This window comes from Cebidichthys violaceus, unplaced genomic scaffold (genome assembly GCF_023349555.1).
Source record: "Cebidichthys violaceus isolate CVI_PGR_0920_01 unplaced genomic scaffold, fCebVio1.0.p SCAF_63, whole genome shotgun sequence".
In the NCBI taxonomy this organism is placed as follows: domain Eukaryota; kingdom Metazoa; phylum Chordata; class Actinopteri; order Perciformes; family Stichaeidae; genus Cebidichthys; species Cebidichthys violaceus.
The window spans coordinates 500,471-521,347 of record NW_027176850.1 but is presented as its reverse complement, the minus strand read 5'-3'; the positions used below and the strand labels follow the sequence as shown (position 1 = coordinate 521,347).

General features: G+C 42.7%; 1 protein-coding gene across 5 annotated transcripts in view; it reads left to right on the top strand.

Annotated features, from left to right (window-relative positions):
• Positions 1-20,877, top strand: part of csmd3b (CUB and Sushi multiple domains 3b) — a 342,676-nt gene that overhangs the window by 234,204 nt on the left and 87,595 nt on the right. For all 5 annotated transcript variants that reach the window (XM_068734381.1, XM_068734379.1, XM_068734378.1 and 2 more), the window contains exons 14-17: positions 11,449-11,631; positions 12,057-12,383; positions 14,188-14,382; positions 16,590-16,728. In XM_068734381.1, coding sequence (XP_068590482.1) covers positions 11,449-11,631; positions 12,057-12,383; positions 14,188-14,382; positions 16,590-16,728 — 844 coding nt within the window. The remainder of the gene's footprint in view (positions 1-11,448; positions 11,632-12,056; positions 12,384-14,187; positions 14,383-16,589; positions 16,729-20,877) is intronic.

The window sequence follows — 20,877 nt, the reverse complement described above, 5'->3', positions numbered from 1 at the left end:
TCATTATTAACATTGAACAACATTTATGAAGCAGACTACATGACTGGTCTAAATGGAGAGATTTAGAGAGGAAGAGAGAAAACATTTTAGCATTGGAGGCAATGGAAGAGCACAAACAATGGAACTGAACTCTACACAGTGTCGTATTTACATATATTTTACTGAAGGACAACACATTTTGAAGCATGATTAAGCTCAATAACAACAGCCTCTCATATTTTCAGTCATGAAATTCTATCCTAGCTGACCGCCTGCAGTTAGTTAATATTTCCTGCAGCCATGCAATATGTGTTGGGTCCCACAGGAACTGAATCCTGTTGCAGTGCTGTAGTCCAGGTACAGAGCAGGACCCTCTTAATCACACCGAGCTAAACAGAATTTCCTTCAGAGCGACTGAAACACCATGAAATATCACTTCATGAAATATTCATTCACAACATAACCAGAAATGTGGTTAAATTTTGCAGTCAATAACCTTAATATTGGGGTGGTGAGCCAAAGCCTGACGCTTTTTTGGATGTGTGTGTGTGTGTGTGTGTGTGTGTGTTTGTGTGCTTTTTGCAAACCTGTGGAGAACAGGGCTTACGTTATCACAGAACTGTAAGCAGCATTTCATTTTTTAGTCATGAATTATTGACTCATGTAATGTTCAGTTCTTTTGTAGCCACCATCTGCGGATCATTCAGTCAAAATTCATCATAAAAAATGATTATTTCTCTTATTAGGATTAATATATTCCATACATTTCAAATCATGTATGACATTGGGTAACCGAGATATGTGAAATATGTATCCTGATTCCTATTTTGACTGATGGTCATTTTAAACTGCTCCTACAATAATGGACGGGGATTCACTAAGCAATGTTCTACTTACTAAGATCCTACGAGCAGCCGTTTTGGCCCTCATTGGTCATGAAGTCATTTGAAAGGCTCATCAAGAAGCAGCACCAGATGGTTCGGAGCTCATTAGACTCTTTGTATTTAGTGGAAGCAGAAGAGACGTGTGTAAAATGCTGCTTTAACCTCTTGGCAGGATTTTGTAGATTTTACTGTAACAAAGTGTACTAAAGTGATAGCGTGCTCACTGGTGTTGTATTTATTTAGTGGTCTATTCCGATACTCTCAGATGAGGAGAGGGAGTGACAGTAACATCTTAGTGGAACAAAAAACACAAAAATGCAATTTAGATGTGATTATCCTGTTCTCTCACCTGTACTTTCTGTACGTAGACAGTAGACATTTTTATGAGGGCAGGCACATCCTGAAATTCACTGATGATGCTGGAAGCACAAGCCTCTTGCAGGGTCATGAGATAGTCTGGGCGTGAGATTTTGCAGCAGACTGGAGTGATGTATTTGTGTCCTGTGATGTGTCCAGATGAAAGAAAACAGTCAAATTATTATCTGTGATCCTGAGGTCCAATGTACAGAGAGTAACAGATATTTGGGAGTTACACCATTGAGCAAAAAAAATATTTTGTGCACTTTAAGAGCCGACAGTGTGTTATGTGTTTTAATGAGAACAGAAAATGTTTCTTTCTTATAATCATCTCCTATCAAATCAATCCTCAAAAGCTCTTCAGTGGCCTGGTTTTGAACCTGAGAGAGGCAGAAAAATGTCAGTATTGCGTGTGTAATAAATTAGATCATTTTCATTCAAAGGGCTATCTTCACATATGTCTACAGTGGGAACTAGTCAAATGGGCCACTCCCTTTTGGTCACAGATTCAGACATCCACAAGCTAATTAGACAGGCTGAGCTTCTCATTGCTTCCTCACACTGCGAATATGCTTGAGTGCAAAGACTTTCCTCTCAATTGGTCTTCTTATTTGGCTAGCTTAAAATATTACTGTGTGTGGTTTACACATATTTAAAACAAAGCACAGCAACAGCCAGAATTTGCAGGAAACCGTTTATAGCATATGACAAACATTAGACCATGCAAACAGCTATACATTCAGCATTCGTTTACTAGGAGCCTAGCCATAAAATCAATTTCACAATGGTCACAAAAAAAGAGAAACAGCCAAAATGCTTTTTCCTTTTCCTCCAATCTCATTATCCCCCCAACATCTATTTCCTTGCTCTCCCAGAGATTTACACGTAGTGCATTTGCACGTCTTTTATATGTGTGTGTGTGTGTGTGTGTGTGTGTGTGTGTGTGTGTGTGTGTGTGTGTGTATATGTGTGTGTGTGTGTGTGTGTGTGTGTGTGTGTGTGTGTGTGTGTGTGTGTGTGTGTGTGTGTGTGTGAGTGTGTGTGTGCATACGGGTGTGCGTATGTGTGTGTGAGAGAGTGTAGAGTTTACATGTTTATTTGCATAAAAGTGAATTCCCATGGACAATATGGTAGATATTATAGGACAGAGTGAGTGTAATGGGGCTCAATGTGCAATCACAAACACAATATTGACACACACACACACACAAACACTCTTTATGAAAGAAACAACAACACACACATCTCTTCCATGTATAAATATATATTTTTAGCAACAAAGCATGTTCAGTCAAGATCATAAAATAACAGAAAGCAAAAGGTAAAATATATACATGCTGGTCCTCTCGAAGAAGATATTTTCTTTAAAAATGTACATTTACTAAATTGTTTATATTTGGGAGTGCGGTATAAACCAAAGCCCGGAGAAAACCCAACCCGCTTTGTTAGACACATTTGTTAGAAGAGTATTAATAAGACTATGGCAGCAATAATGAAGCAGATCAGATTAAAACGGTAGCCCATGGAGCCCTCCTTTCCTGCAAGCTGAGGACACTGCTTAGTGATGTGGGCCTGCAAAGACTGGACGATGGCTGCGTCAATACCTGAGTCCTGTAATTGCATCAAAGACTGCAGCTCACTCTTGCCGAGGAACTTCTGCAGGTCTTTCAGTACAGCCCTGTACACTTTCTTGGTGTTTTTGTAGCTGTGGCTGAACCCTTCGGTGATGGCAAGTCCCTCCCTCGTCTGGTCTACCAGTCTCTTTGTGTGAGAGACATAGTCTTCTTGGTTGTGGTTCTGGGGAGCGTCACACTTGCACATCACTTTCACTGTGAGCATGTTGAGGATCGTCAGACTCCGTAGATGCTTTAGGATCGTCAGACTCCGTAGATGTTTGAGAATCGTCAGACTCCGTAGATGTTTGAGAATCGTCAGACTCCGTAGATGTTTGAGGATCGCCAGACTCCGTAGATGTTTGAGGATCGTCAGACTCCGTAGATGTTTGAGGATCGTCAGACTCCGTAGATGTTTGAGGATCGCCAGACTCCATAGATGCTTTAGGATCGTCAGACTCCGTAGATGTTTGAGGATCGTCAGACTCCGTAGATGTTTGAGGATCGTCAGACTCCGTAGATGCTTTAGGATCGTCAGACTCCGTAGATGTTTGAGGATCGTCAGACTCCGTAGATGTTTGAGGATCGTCAGACTTCGTAGATGTTTGAGGATCAGCAGACTCCGTAGATGTTTGAGATTCGTCAGACTCCGTAGATGTTTGAAGATCATCAGACTCCGTAGATGTTTGAGGATCGTCAGACTTCGTAGATGTTTGAGGATTGTCAGACTCCGTAGATGCTTTAGGATCGTCAGACTCCGTAGATGTTTGAGGATCGTCAGACTCCATAGATGCTTGAGGATCGTCAGACTCCATAGATGCTTTAGGATCATCAGACTCCGTAGATGTTTGAGAATCGTCAGACTCCGTAGATGTTTGAGGATCACCAGACTCCGTACATGCTTTAGGATTGTCAGACTCCGTAGATGTTTGAGGATCGCCAGACTCTTTAGATGCTTTAGGATCGTCAGACTCTGTAGATGTTTGATGATCGTCAGACTCCGTAGATGTTTGAGGATCGTCAGACTCTGTAGATGTTAGAGGATCGCCAGACTCCGTACATGCTTTAGAATCGTCAGACTCCGTAGATGTTTGAGGATCGCCAGACTCTTTAGATGCTTTAGGATCGTCAGACTCTGTAGATGTTTGATGATCGTCAGACTCCATAGATGTTTGAGGATCGTCAGACTCTGTAGATGTTAGAGGATCGCCAGACTCTGTACATGCTTTAGAATCGTCAGACTCCATAGATGTTTGAGAATCGTCAGACTTCGTAGATGTTTGAGGATCGTCAGACTCCGTAGATGTTTGAGAATCGTCAAACTTCGTAGATGTTTGAGGATCGCCAGACTCCGTAGATGTTTGAGATTTGTCAGACTCTGTAGATGTTTGAGGATCGTCAGACTCCGTAGATGTTTGAGATGCGTCAGACTCCGTAGATGTTTGAGGATCGTCAGACTCCGTAGATGTTTGAGGATCGTCAGATTCCGTAGATGCTTTAGGATCGTCAGACTCCGTAAATGTTTGAGGATCGTCAGATTCCGTAGATGTTTGAGATTCGTCAGACTCCGTAGATGTTTGAGGATTGTCAGACTCTGTAGATGTTTGAGGATCGCCAGACTCCGTACATGCTTTAGGATCGTCAGACTCCATAGATGTTTGAGGATCGTCAGACTTCGTAGATGCTTTAGGATCATCAGACTCCGTAGATGTTTGAGAATCGTCAGACTCCGTAGATGTTTGAGGATCGCCAGACTCCATACATGCTTTAGGATCGTCAGACTCCGTAGATGTTTGAGGATCGCCAGACTCTTTAGATGCTTTAGGATCGTCAGACTCTGTAGATGTTTGATGATCGTCAGACTCCGTAGATGTTTGAGGATCGTCAGACTCCGTAGATGTTTGAGGATCGTCAGACTCTGTAGATGTTAGAGGATCGCCAGACTCCGTACATGCTTTAGAATCGTCAGACTCCATAGATGTTTGAGAATCGTCAGACTTCGTAGATGTTTGAGGATCGTCAGACTCCGTAGATGTTTGAGAATCGTCAGACTCCGTAGATGTTTGAGATTCGTCAGACTCCGTAGATGTTTGAGGATCGTCAGACTCCGTAGATGTTTGAGGATCGTCAGACTCCATAGATGCTTGAGGATCGTCAGACTCCATAGATGCTTTAGGATCATCAGACTCCGTAGATGTTTGAGAATCGTCAGACTCCGTAGATGTTTGAGGATCGCCAGACTCCATACATGCTTTAGGATCGTCAGACTCCGTAGATGTTTGAGGATCGCCAGACTCTTTAGATGCTTTAGGATCGTCAGACTCTGTAGATGTTTGATGATCGTCAGACTCCGTAGATGTTTGAGGATCGTCAGACTCTGTAGATGTTTGAGGATCGTCAGACTCTGTAGATGTTAGAGGATCGCCAGACTCCGTACATGCTTTAGAATCGTCAGACTCCATAGATGTTTGAGAATCGTCAGACTTCGTAGATGTTTGAGGATCGTCAGACTCCGTAGATGTTTGAGAATCGTCAGACTCCGTAGATGTTTGAGATTCGTCAGACTCCGTAGATGTTTGAGGATCGTCAGACTCCGTAGATGTTTGAGATTCGTCAGACTCCGTAGATGTTTGAGGATCGTCAGACTCCGTAGATGTTTGAGGATCGTCAGACTCCGTAGATGCTTTAGGATCGTCAGACTCCGTAGATGTTTGAGGATCGTCAGACTCCGTAGATGTTTGAGGATCGTCAGACTCTGTAGATGTTAGAGGATCGCCAGACTCCGTACATGCTTTAGAATCGTCAGACTCCATAGATGTTTGAGAATCGTCAGACTTCGTAGATGTTTGAGGATTGTCAGACTCCGTAGATGCTTTAGGATCGTCAGACTCCGTAGATGTTTGAGGATCGTCAGACTCCATAGATGCTTGAGGATCGTCAGACTCCATAGATGCTTTAGGATCATCAGACTCCGTAGATGTTTGAGAATCGTCAGACTCCGTAGATGTTTGAGGATCGCCAGACTCCGTACATGCTTTAGGATCGTCAAACTCCGTAGATGTTTGAGGATCGTCAGACTCCATAGATGCTTGAGGATCGTCAGACTCCATAGATGCTTTAGGATCATCAGACTCCGTAGATGTTTGAGAATCGTCAGACTCCGTAGATGTTTGAGAATCGTCAGACTCTGTAGATGTTTGAGGATCGTCAGACTCCGTAGGTGTTTGAGGATCGTCAGACTCCGTAGATGCTTTAGGATCGTCAGTCTCCGTAGATGTTTGAGGATCGTCAGACTCCATAGATGCTTTAGGATCATCAGACTCCGTAGATGTTTGAGAATCGTCAGACTCCGTAGATGTTTGAGGATCACCAGACTCCGTACATGCTTTAGGATCGCCAGACTCCGTAGATGTTTGAGGATCGCCAGACTCTTTAGATGCTTTAGGATTGTCAGACTCTGTAGATGTTTGATGATCGTCAGACTCCGTAGATGTTTGAGGATCGTCAGACTCCGTAGATGTTTGAGGATCGTCAGACTCTGTAGATGTTAGAGGATCGCCAGACTCCGTACATGCTTTAGAATCGTCAGACTCCATAGATGTTTGAGAATCGTCAGACTTCGTAGATGTTTGAGGATCGTCAGACTCCGTAGATGTTTGAGAATCGTCAAACTTCGTAGATGTTTGAGGATCGCCAGACTCCGTAGATGTTTGAGATTTGTCAGACTCCGTAGATGTTTGAGGATCGTCAGACTCCGTAGATGTTTGAGATTCGTCAGACTCCGTAGATGTTTGAGGATCGTCAGACTCCGTAGATGTTTGAGGATCGTCAGACTCCGTAGATGCTTTAGGATCGTCAGACTCCGTAGATGTTTGAGGATCGTCAGACTCCATAGATGCTTTAGGATCATCAGACTCCGTAGATGTTTGAGGATCGTCAGATTCCGTAGATGTTTGAGAATCGTCAGACTCTGTAGATGTTAGAGGATCGCCAGACTCCGTACATGCTTTAGGATCGTCAGACTCCATAGATGTTTGAGGATCGTCAGACTTCGTAGATGTTTGAGGATCGTCAGACTCCGTAGATGTTTGAGGATCGTCAGACTCCGTAGATGTTTGAGGATCGTCAGACTCCGTAGATGTTTGAGGATCGTCAGACTCCGTAGATGTTTGAGATTCGTCAGACTCCATAGATGTTTGAGGATTGTCAGACTCCGTAGATGTTTGAGAATCGTCAGACTTCGTAGATGTTTGAGGATCGTCAGATTCCGTAGATGTTTGAGGATCGTCAGACTCCGTAGATGTTTGAGATTCGTCAGACTCCGTAGATGTTTGAGGATCGTCAGACTACGTAGATGTTTGAGGATCATCAGACTTCGTAGATGTTTGAGGATCGTCAGACTCCGTAGATGCTTTAGGATCGTCAGACTCCGTAGATGTTTGAGGATCGTCAGACTCCATAGATGCTTGAGGATCGTCAGACTCCATAGATGCTTTAGGATCATCAGACTCCGTAGATGTTTGAGAATCGTCAGAATCCGTAGATGTTTGACGATCGCCAGACTCCGTACATGCTTTAGGATCGTCAGACTCCGTAGATGTTTGAGGATCGCCAGACTCTTTAGATGCTTTAGGATCGTCAGACTCTGTAGATGTTTGATGATCGTCAGACTCCGTAGATGTTTGAGGATCGTCAGACTCCGTAGATGTTTGAGGATCGTCAGACTCTGTAGATGTTAGAGGATCGCCAGACTCCGTACATGCTTTAGAATCGTCAGACTCCATAGATGTTTGAGAATCGTCAGACTTCGTAGATGTTTGAGGATCGTCAGACTCCGTAGATGTTTGAGAATCGTCAAACTTCGTAGATGTTTGAGGATCGCCAGACTCCGTAGATGTTTGAGATTTGTCAGACTCCGTAGATGTTTGAGGATCGTCAGACTCCGTAGATGTTTGAGATTCGTCAGACTCCGTAGATGTTTGAGGATCGTCAGACTCCGTAGATGTTTGAGGATCGTCAGACTCCGTAGATGCTTTAGGATCGTCAGACTCCGTAGATGTTTGAGGATCGTCAGACTTCATAGATGCTTGAGGATCGTCAGACTCCATAGATGCTTTAGGATCATCAGACTCCGTAGATGTTTGAGAATCGTCAAACTCCGTAGATGTTTGAGGATCGCCAGACTCCGTACATGCTTTAGGATCGTCAGACTCCGTAGATGTTTGAGGATCGTCAGACTCCATAGATGTTTGAGAATCGTCAGACTCTGTAGATGTTTGAAGATTGTCAGACTCCGTAGATGTTTGAGGATCGCCAGGCTCTTTAGATGCTTTAGGATCGTCAGACTCCGTAGATGTTTCAGGATCGTCAGACTCCGTAGATGTTTGAGGATCGTCAGACTCCGTAGATGTTTGAGGATCGTCAGACTCTGTAGATGTTAGAGGATCGCCAGACTCCGTACATGCTTTAGAATCGTCAGACTCCATAGATGTTTGAGAATCGTCAGACTTCGTAGATGTTTGAGGATCGTCAGACTCCGTAGATGCTTTAGGATCGTCAGACTCCGTAGATGTTTGAGGATCGTCAGACTCCATAGATGCTTGAGGATCGTCAGACTCCATAGATGCTTTAGGATCATCAGACTCCGTAGATGTTTGAGAATCGTCAGACTCCGTAGATGTTTGTGGATCGCCAGACTCCGTACATGCTTTAGGATCGTCAGACTCCGTAGATGTTTGAGGATTGCCAGACTTTTTAGATGCTTTAGGATCGTCAGACTCTGTAGATGTTTGATGATCGTCAGACTCCATAGATGTTTGAGAATCGTCAGACTCTGTAGATGTTTGGGGATCGTCAGACTCCGTAGATGTTTGAGGATCGTCAGACTCCGTAGATGCTTTAGGATTGTCAGTCTCCGTAGATGTTTGAGGGTCGTCAGACTCCATAGATGCTTTAGGATCATCAGACTCCGTAGATGTTTGAGGATCGCCAGACTCCGTACATGCTTTAGGATCGTCAGACTCCGTAGATGTTTTAAGATCGTCAGACTTCGTAGATGTTTGAGGATCGCCAGACTCCGTAGATGTTTGAGGATCATCAGACTTCATAGATGTTTGAGAATCGTCAGACTCCGTACATGCTTTAGGATCGTCAGACTCCGTAGATGTTTGAAGATCGTCAGACTTCGTAGATGTTTGAGGATCGTCAGACTCCGTAGATGTTTGAGGATCGTCAGACTCCGTAGATGTTTGAGGATCGCCAGACTCCGTAGATGTTTGAAGATCGTCAGACTCCGTAGATGCTTTAGGATCGTCAGACTCCGTAGATGTTTGAGGATCGTCAGACTCCGTAGATGTTTGAGGATCGTCAGACTCCGTAGATGTTTGAGGATCCACACATACACACTCACACACACGCATACACTTGAAGAAGCCTAATCCTCTTTATGAATCTGTCAGCCTTGTTGTTACAAACACAATAGGATTATTGGTGTGTGTATGTGTGTGTGAGAGAGAGAGAAATGTGTGTATGCCTTTGTGTGATGCTACCGGAGAGACTGACTGTGGATGCGTGATTGTGTAGCTCTGCTGATGTGTGTGTTCAGAGCATGCAGGTGTGTGTGTGTGAGAGTAGTAGTATGGGAATGTTCCGACAGTATGCCTGTTTTCTCTCCAAAGCAATTTGTTTTCTATTATTCTGCAAGGTGTGTGTGTGTAGGTAGGTGTGTGTGTGTGTGTGTGTGTGTGTGTGTGTGTGTGTGTGTGTGTGTGTGTGTGTGTGTGTGTGTGTGTTTGTGTCTGTGTGTGTGTGTGTGTGTGTGTGTGTGTGTGTGTTTGTGTGTGTGTGTGTGTGTGTGTGTGTGTGTCTATGTTTGTTCATACACAAGCATTTGTGTTAGGCAGGTTGTGATTGGTTGAGTCTGTGGGTCTCATAAAGACGATGTCATGATGGAAATTAATGCAATACATCACAAACCCGCACTCAGACACGCACACACATACATATACTAACAGACAGACAAAGTACACACCTTTGCTTCCTGCCATGGGCCACTCCTGTAAATAATACTGAAAATAGGAGAGGGAGCGGGGGAATAAAGGAGAGAAAGGATGGGGAAATAGAGGGTATATTTCCTGAAATACAGAACACAAAATTTTAAAGAGAATTATGGTGGCACCTTTATATAGAATCAGAGAAGGATCTCTGTAACCTCATGGTGCGACTGAATGTGAAAAAGGAAGTGTCACGAATACTTGCAAACTCAGGGGAAGGAGGCACGCAGAAAGAGATGGATGCAAACTTGCTCGAAGCTATGTGAACTAAGAAGTAGAGATTCGCCTGACGCAGCAAACCGAGAGCCAATCATCTTCAAGCAAGCCTCCATTCAGTTGGCAGTGTATTTCTGTTCAAAATGCTCTTGCAGCATGCCTTGGTGTTTCACAGCAGGAGAAGATGGCCATTGGGTATTTGAGGATGTGAACACTGCATGGCGACCACAAATACTGTTAAAGCTAGACTCCAGACGCTGGTTAAGCAAGCTGCCAAATATCTTCACTCACAATGCTTAACTTGAAAAAAACATTCAGAGTTATATGTTCAAGCAGTCAATAGTATCTTATCATTAACTTCCGCCAAAAGGACAGAGGAAAGATGCCACCAAAAGATGTATAATAATACATTATCTATCCATGCGGCTCTAGCTACCTACAGTTTGATCATACAGTTACAGTATATTGAAAAAAACATTGATGTATACCCTTGTCAAGAACTAATTTTGAAGAAAAATAACTGAAAAATACTGCTCCTCTGGTTGCATGCCAATTAGTAGTGTTTGAAAAACCACTGAACTGTATATTATATATCCTTATGTGTCATTTGTCAAGTCTCTGTTAACAGTGTTATGTAAGTTATGGTTTTCAAGAATGCTCTTCTCAATGTACTTTTTTCTCATCTCTGACCTCTGACAAACGATCCTGGCACAATATAATACATTATTATTTTCTTTTCCATTTGCATTATTAGGCCTACTGTACCTCTTGTGTGTCAAAACATATTTATGTAAGATTGCTGAGATACCTAGGAACCTAATAAAGTAGCTTATTTGGTTATGTAAAGATCCATGTTGTAGGATAAAGGCCAGCCATATTGTTTATTTTCTTATTGTCAAACAACTAGAACAAACAGCAATGTGTCCCTCTCTCAATACTTTCTGACTTACCCAACCTGTCTGTTACCTCTGTGCAAAACCCATTGGTTCCTACTAAAGATTTAATGCTTTAGGACTGGGTCATAAATATAGTTTATAGTTTTTAGGGATTAAGAAACAATCTTAAAACTGCTGGGCACTGTAATTGTTTTAGAAAAAGTAACTCAAACAAGTGTAAACAGTAAATTTGTTGGGTGCTATTTTCTGCTGCAGTTTTTGCAGCAGCAGGACATTATATATGTGGGATTGACTCAAAATAATTAGTGCTCATCACAATGAACGAGCATGTCACGCAGTCCAACGATCAGGCTTATTGATGTATGTTTTTCAGTTTTTTGCACAGTAATAGAGGTCTATGGCGCAGAGAAATAACACTCTGATGTAATTGTCTGAAATTGTGTCTTTACAGAAATAGACAAAGAGAGTTGTGGGGACCCTGGAACTCCTCTATATGGAATAAGAGAAGGGGACAGCTTCTCAAATGGAGGAATCCTGAGGTTTGAGTGCCAGTTTGGCTTTGAGCTGATTGGAGAGAGAACTATCTCCTGCCAAGACAACAATCAGTGGTCAGCAAACATCCCCATATGCATATGTAAGTATTCAAATCATACGTAGGTTATTTTCTTGGACAAGCCTGCAGAGGGAAAAAAGACATGGCATGTGCATAACATTCAGTCTGACCTGTCATCGTGGTGACAGGACAAAGTTTATTATGGCCTGGAGCAGATGATGACCAATGATGCTGTGGCGATGAATATTTAACAGGAATTTTCTCTTTCTGCATCTCTTTCCCTTCCCTTCTGTTCCTGAATGTTTATTTTTCCCTATTCTTTGTCTTTATCTGTCCATCTCTGTATGTCTGTCTTTGTATGTCCGTCTGTCTCTATTATATATCTGTCCGTCTGTCTATCTTTGTATGTCTGTTTGTCTCTGTTTGTCTGTCTGTCTGTCTCTGTTTGTCTGTCTGTCTGTCTGTCTGTCTTTGTCTGTGTTTCTGTACTCATCTTGCTCCTGCAGTCCCCTGCATGTCCAACTTCACAGCTCCCTCAGGAACTGTCCTCTCCCCAGATTACCCAGAAGGCTATGGGAACAACATGAACTGTGTCTGGCTCATCCAATCAGATCCAGGCTCCAGAATTCACTTGGCATTCAATGACTTTGATCTTGAGGCGCCCTATGATTCCCTAACTGTGAAAGATGGCGAGACAAATGATGCCGGCGTGATTGGGAGGTTCTCTGGAGCTGAGAATCCTTCCCATCTGACGTCCAATACCAACACACTGAGGCTGGAGTTTCAGGCTGATCACTCCATGTCAGGGAGAGGATTTAATATCACATACAGTTGTACGTCATTTTACTTATTCCTTTCATAGCATGTACCGTTTTTAAATACAAAAAATACCTATTTTATTACATGCGTTGTAAAACAGAATCAAACATAAGATGACAAAAGATGTTTTCCCACAAGTTGAAGTTTGATACATGTTTATGGCAGGTAAATGAATATCATTTAGGGTCATATTTAGTATCTTTTGAAGCAGAATAATGCAGAAGTGTCTCAGGCTCACACATTGTTATGTTTTGTAGCTATAAAATAGTACTTACATACGACATATGACTGTAGATACATTTTATGCATGATTTTTTTTCTAGACCTTTAACAATTGTTCTAAGTGTGAGGTTGTTTCATTCTGAAACAGTAAATACACACTTGAAAACATTGTGGCCTGAAATTCTACCGTCACAATAGAAAGAGCTATACATTTGCTTATAACATCTCTAGGTTTGTAGCACAGCGATCACTTAGAAAGAGTAAGTGCAATTTTAGATAGAAGCTTTTGTAATTCACTAAAAGTTGGATGAGGATGCTGTAGGCATCAACAGAAAGAATTGTTCCAGAAAAGACAAAAGACAAACTTCATTGATCCCAGAGGTTTCATGTGGTCAATACAGCAGCTAAGAATAGAGGTGTATGTTGCAGAACAAAGAGTATTAAAAGAACACTTTCTGGTCGTTTTTTTGGGCTTGTTTGTTGTCATACTCAGAGTCAGATGAGAAGATCATCATTTCATCATTTTTGTCTCTGCGCGTCCAGTACAAAGAGAGGTCCAGGAAGTGTTTAGCCTTGCTTAGCACAAAGAATAGAAGCGAGCGGAAACTGTCTAGTTTTGTCAAAAGAGAAACAACACACCTTCCAAAACCTCCCAAATTGCCTTTTTTAAACATCATGCCTTGTGTCTTTCACCCGTTTCTAAATAGAATCCAAGACATTAGTGTTTTAGGCGAACACTCAGAACTTCTGTCTCCATTATAAAGTTGTCAGCTGTGCAGACCTGATCAAAACCCAGGTGACTCTTAGATGTATCGATCATAGCTAGCGAGACAACAGGATACAACATGTACAGTAAATAAGATCGTTTGGGATTTTGTTGGAAGGCCTATTTGTTCATTTTTGATGGTGCAAGCGAACTGTTTGACCCTGCTTGCAGTCTTTGAGCTAATTCAGGCTAAACACGTCCCCATACCAGACAAACTGGAAATGGAAATTTATATTGATCTTCTTGTCTGACTGCGGGTTTGACGGCAAACAGATAAAATGTTAAAGTGTTCTGCCCACAAGTTCCCTTACAGTTTATTTGTGATTTCAGCTAACAACATTCTGTGTATAACTGACTTTTTTATTTTTTTTATCGGGTCACTACATTTGTCATTTTTAAATCTCTCTATTACTTGATCACACCAGATTCAACTAGCAAAACACTAGCAATGGGAGGTTGGACTTTACAGCTTTCTAATCTGAGCCAAACCATATCCTGAAGCAGACACGCTCACATGAGCGTCAACCCAAGCACAGTGCAAATATACTGTAGCACCATTAATTACCATAATAACAAAGTTATAGAACAGACATATTACAGGAGACGTTTTACTGGCCAGGACTGAACACTAAAAGACACGTTGCAGCAATAGATCTATATGATTAGTTCTCAGAAATGTCATCTAAATGTAGCATATGAGTGTTGATAAAATAGAGGTCTCGTATTCTTTCACAACATTTCTCGTGTACGTCTGTCTCTCTCTCTGTGGGCGTCTAGTCTACTATATTGTCCTCCTCATATCTGTGTCTCCTTGTATCTTTTTACCATAGCATTTGGCCATAATGAGTGCCCAGACCCTGGTATTCCCATCAACGCTCGCCGCTTTGGAGACAGCTTCCAACTTGGTAGCTCCATCTCTGTGGTCTGCGAAGACGGTTTCATCAAAACCCAAGGAACCGAGACCATCTCCTGTCAGTTAGAAAAAGGAAAAGTCATGTGGAGTGGGCCCATCCCTAAATGTGAAGGTAAATATTGGCTTTATTGCTGATTAAACTATTAACTCGGGAACAACCCAGGAGGTGGAAATTAACTGCTGTCAGCTCGACAGAGGGGAAAAAGATATGGAGGTGTCCAGTGAACCTAAATATCCAGGGAAAGAACTATTAATACACTGCTGCCAAAGGTACAGCCATTAGCTTACAGGAATACTCTGACTCTGGCAGACCCTTTCTTGTAAGCTACATACGGGAAGAATTATATGGAGAAATGTGAAGTTAATGACAAAACAAATGTGAAGGATACAATTATAATAGTTGTATGTAATAAAAATCAAAAGAAACAGTGAGCACTTCCTTGAAAAGTCAAGTGAAGTCTGCATATTAGTCATTACACCAATCAACTTTGACTGCAGCAATTCAATATGTAATTAGTATATAATTGTTGCACTATACCTCATATACCATCCTTTTATAGTCAGAGTAAGTATATTTCCATTTAAATATCTCCATTAGTGCAAAAATCAACAGCTTATGATAAAGTACAGACAAATCAAAATCTAATCTCAGGTGGAAGAAAATATTTAAATAGTGCTTTAGCTGTAACTCTAACAGAAGATATACTGTTGACGGAAGTGTTGACGTACAAAAGAAAGCCGTGCTAATTATGCTCCAGGTCATTTAATGTCCCCAGATCCATTGTAGCTAATGTGTGTCTATAACTACCTGGATGAAAATCAACTAACTTGTATTCAGGAGGTACAGACCAGAAATAATTGACTTCAGACACAAAGTTAAACTCTAAACAAGATCAAATTTAAAAGAAGACTGGAACAGAATGGCTCCTGGCTAATATAACCTTGTGTTGCCATTCTGTACAATCTTCTCATTCTTGATGCTGAATGTTGCCTGTAAATATGATATATTCTGTATGTTCCTTTAAGTACATTTTTGCATTGAATGCCAGTTTTATGATTGCAATCAGTACAGTTAGCAACCAGCTGGTGAACAAAATGGAGCATTTTTGCAGCTAGTCAGATATATCCTTCAGGAGTTGGTGGAGACCAAAACAAAGCTAAAAGGAGAGTAAGTATTGGACTCATCATCATGGGTTCACAGGGTGGCCAGAGACACAGCTCCAAATTAATGCTAATGTCACTCAATGTATGCTGAACGTGTAAAAAGGCAACAGTTTGCTAGCAACTTCACACAGTTGTTGTTTTTTTGTCCCCTGGCCAAGTGGTGAGTGAATGTTTAAATTTTACCTGCCATTGAATAGAAAACCATTGCTTTTTTGGGGCTGGTGAGTAATGCTAGTGAGTAACTAGCCACTTGCATATTTTACCAGCATTTTCTGGTGAAGAGTGCTAATGGTTTGCAATGTGTTGTGTCAGTGTTGTTTACAACTTGTTGCACTGACCCCAAGAGGCCAAAGAAGTCCATTTAAAGTAGGTTTGAATAAATTCACTAAAACAAATAAAATGTCATTGTTTTTGTGCCGATAGCACAGTGATAAGGCCTCCAACAGGACTATAGCTACTTATCCAAAGTAATTATCCCAAAAAATCATGGTCTACTGTTGTTTAATTGTGCAATCAGAGCATATCAATGCCTCATCAACCAGTGCACTGTCACAGAAAACCATCTTTTTTAGACAAGAATATTGACTGTATGCTTGTGAAGCTGTACACACTTTCCACACACACATCACTAAGGCTTATGTCGTTATCGACAAGGCCACTCACACAACTACACAAGGCAACAATCACGCCCTGCAACAGAAAATGCACAGCACACTCGCCTCTCTCGCGCTAAGCGTTCACACATGCAACCCGACACACAGACCTTGGCTCGGCTTCTTCTTCAGTTGTCATCCTAATATCTAAGACCAAAGGGGGTCCATTTAGCTCCACTCTTGGGTCTTTAGTAAGTTTTCAAAAGACATTTTAGTAAAAATGGCAAGTAATAATAAGCAAATAGTAGTCTTATGATTTAGAGACACCCCCCCCTGGAATTTTGCTGTTGAGGCTTTCAGGAGGTCTGATTTTGCACACTGCTACTAAATCCTCCCAGATCTGTCTGGTGTCACATCTCACTTGCCACACATCAACTTGGATGTGGACATCACCTTGAGTCAGCCTAAACTTGTGTGGTCTTGATACAAATCAACTATCATCTTCCCTTTTGTGTCCTCTGTATCTGCCTTCACTTCCCTCCTTCTACCTCTCCTCCTCCAGCCCCGTGTGGAGGCCACTACTCAGCCCCGAATGGAGTGATTTTGTCTCCTGGTTGGCCTGGTTACTACAAAGATTCCCTCAGCTGTGAGTGGGTGATTGAATCAGAACCTGGACGCTCCATCAAAATCACATTTGACAGGTGGGTGGCATGATTCTTTGAGCATATTATGAAGACTCTCAGAGCTCTGGAGAGGGCAGAATTGTGCAGATTCATCAGATATGACAACAATCTCTTAAATGTCATAGGTTGTTTAATACATATTGGAAGTATATTGATTGGAAAGGCTGGGTGATATTTTGGTTTGTATTATGTGCTCTCTGAGTTGACCGGGAATAGATACAAGACTAGAGGAGCCTGTAAAATATTTTTTTAATTGGTTTGAGTTTCAACTTTATTTCATTGTAAAGTGCATTTAACATTGGCTCAACAACCTGTTGGGGGCTTTAAAGACTGGACCTCTTTAACCTTTTTTTCGCCTGCAGCATGTTAACTCAATTAAACACACATGCACAGCAATATGACTTTAATGGCTGTAATAATCTCTTAATTAACCGTCATTTTGTTTTAATGCAGTGCATCAACTTAGTGGTTTCTAAGGACCATCAATGTGTTTGATACTTAAAATCTTCTCTAAAATCTTCCTCTATAAACTCAAACAGACACATTTTATTTTTCAGACTTAGTTACAGCGCTGCAGGTCTTGCTCTATCTCTCTCTCTCACACATCAAATTTATTTTTAAATCAACACAACAATGGTTGATTATGGCTACTAGATTATGGCTCCATAAATGTGATCAACACACGTCAACACTCGTTCCCTCTCGGTTTCGGTGTTGTCTGTTCTCACTCGTAGCTCTGCTGGTGAGTGAAGTCTCTGTCCTACTGGAGAGAAATTAATACTACTTTTGTACATTACTACTTTTTTACATTTTATCTACAGACTTCACAATAGTTGTGCAGAACCAAATAAGCATTGATAAGAAAAGGAAAGTCTTCCGTTTTGTGCCTACATCAATACATATTCTCCTACTAGTTCAACGTCCAGTCTCACGCATTGCGTTAATACAACTAACAAACTTTGAGACTCAGCAAATTTCAGATGAGGATCAAGCCACCACCTTGGTAAATGGTCTCAATACTCTTAACGGGTACCTAATGACCTTTACTAAAGGTAATCCATCACCCTCCCTAAAGCCGCTAACCGTGGCTTCAGACGGCCGCTCGGTAGGTCTGATAATGCCGCTGGTCATGCCGCTCACTAATTGCTCCAATAACAGCTGCTTCCTCCGTAATAATGCAGACTTTAACTGGACAACAGCTGCTTGTAAAGACAACAAGGTCAGCAACGCCTGTAATCAGTTCTCCATGTTAAATTAACCTGGTAGTCGATCGACAATTGATTGATAAACAATAGTTGTTGTTTGTGAGCTTCCGGGTAAGGGTCACATGGCAGGGGTGTGACGAATAAGGGAAGGACACGTCGTGACTGCTAAGAACCAATCAAGTAGCGAACACGTGATTGTTTCCAAATGTATGCGTTTACGACCGTCCACATGACAAAGCAACCCCGGAGTTTTCAAACTTATCCGTCCTCGGGAGCGTTTTCAACTCCTCCATTTTCGGTGCTCGAAAACTCCGGCGTAGTGTGGACGCTCAGTGTAAACAAAGCAAAACTTGTGTTTTCAAATGGAAACATAGTGTGGACATGGCCTCAGGCTTTGACAAAAAATAACATGGAAATAAATAACTGGTGATACTGTGTCACTGAAAATAGCAAATAAAATGTCAAGAATTGTCTCTATTATTGTTCTATCATTTCATAAATACAACAAACTATAGTTTTTGGATATATAATATAGCTATATATAAAACTTTAGTAGCTGTGATATCAAATAGCTTTTGCGGCTCCAGCCAAATTGTATTTGGTGGAAAATAATAAAGGTTGCCGACCCCTGCAAATGGTAACTTTGGTATTTTCACCTGGACCAAGGGCATAGGTTTAATTTCAACATGGGTGGAGACGCATACTAAATGGAGGACTGGGGCTCCTCCCTCAGACAATTCTGAGCATAAAAACAATATTGTTGCTGAATATTTTTTTATGATGGAAATGTCTGTATATGTGTAAAGGAAAGGTAAGATCACAGGTGACAATTTATATATTATATATATCAAAAGGAATATAACTGATTCTCCTGTAGATCAACTTTTCTCATTTAATGAAAATAAAAAATTATCCCTGCTAAGTCAACACAAATGTAGGTGATATTTTGTATCCCCTCTTATGTGTCTTTTGTCTTGGAAAGTAACCTCTTAAATTTGCATGTGACACCTATTCACCTCAATGATACATGAATTCATTTTAATTAATTTAGAAAACCCTTGACCACAATAGCACACAATCAGTTTCTGTAACGGGTGGTGTATGGACCCAATTGCAGTACAAAGGACTCAGAAGACAGAGGTAAAAAGTTCAACGTTTTACTTAGACTCCGGCAGACAAGCAAACGGTTTAGAAACCGGCAAACAGGAATCAGGAGAGGAGAGGCAAAGTAAAACTCGGGAGAACCCGAGAATTCCCCATCCTCAGGCTGTGAGGAAGGCGAATTCGCCGGCGGGTCCACTGCCTCCTCCTCAGACAGGGAGTCCTCCCACTGGTCCGGGCAGTGGAAGGGCCAGCAGCAGGTGTCCTATGGCGACGGCCCCTGCCGATGTTGCTGAGGGAGGGCTGGTCCGGATGTTGCTGGTGAAAGTCTCGGATGAGACCCTGGTCCACAATGTGTTGAGCAGGAACCCAGGATCTTTCCTCCGGACCGTAGCCCTCCCAGTCGACGAGGTACTGGCAGCCCCTTCCACGTTGGCGAGAGCGGATGATGCCACAACACACGGGGACGGAAGGATGGTGTCAGGAGCATTGGCGCCATCATCCTCCCTCTGGAACTGACGCGACAGAGCGTCAGGTTTGACGTTGCGGGAGCCGGGTCTGTAGGAGAGGGTGAAATTAAACCTGGTGAAGAAGAGGGCCTATCGTGCCTGTCGAGAGTTGAGTCTCTTCGTGGTTCGGATGTACTCCAGGTTCTTGTGGTCCGTCCAAACCAGGAAGGGCTGCTTGGTTCCCTCCAGCCAGTGCCGCCACTCCTCCAGGGCCAGTTTAACAGCTAGGAGCTCCCGATTACCAATGTCATAATTTCTCTCGGCTGGGGAAAGACGCCGAGAGAAAAAGGCACATGGGTGGAGCTTCTGGTCACTGGCTGCTCGCTGGGACAGCACAGCCCCTACACCCATGTCAGATGCATCCACCTCCATGACGAACTGCCGTTCGGCGTCGGGGACTTGGAGGATGGGCGCAGAACTGAAGCGGTCCCTCAGGGTCTGAAAGGCCGTATCTGCAGGATGGGACCATCGGAAGGAAGTCTTGGAGGATGTCAGGGCTGTGAGAGGGGCAGCGATGGAGCTATAGTTGCGGATGAAGCGCCTGTAAAAATTGGCAAAGCCCAGGAACTGCTGCAGCTTCTTATGGGTTTCAGGGACTGGCCAACACCTAACTGCGTCCACCTTGGCAGGATCCATCTCCAGGTAACTCACACTTTTCGGCCTTCACGAAAAGGGAGTTCTCCAGCAGGCGTTGGAGGACCGTCTGGACATGGTGGATATGCTCTTCGCGGGACTTGGAGAAAATGAGGATGTCGTCTAAATAGACGAAAACATACTTGTTGATCATGTCTCTGAGGATGTCGTTGACCAAGGCCTGGAAGACTGCCGGGGCATTGGTGAGGCCGAATGGCATCACCAAATATTCATAATGTCCGGTGGGCGTGTTAAAAGCAGTCTTCCATTCATCCCCCTCTCGGATGCGGACAAGGTGGTAGGCATTACGGAGGTCGAGCTTGGTGAAGGTCATGGCCCCTTGAAGTAACTCAAAGGCTGAGGAGATGAGGGGAAGAGGGTACCGGTTCTTTACAGTGATGTCATTAAGTCCCCGATAATCAATGCAGGGGCGCAGTGTCTTGTCCTTCTTCTCCACAAAGAAGAATCCTGCCTCAGCAGGAGATGAGGAAGGTCGGATAATACCGGCAGCCAGGGAGTCATTTATGTAAGACTCCATGAACTCCCGTTCAGGACCAGACAGGGAGTACAGACGCCCCTTGGGAGGTGAAGTGCCAGGCATCAGGTCAATGGAACAGTCATAAGGCCGATGAGGGGGCAATGAAGTCGCCTTAGCCTTACTGAACACCTCCCGGAAGTCATGGTACTCGGCAGGAACTCTGGACAAGTCAGGACAGGAA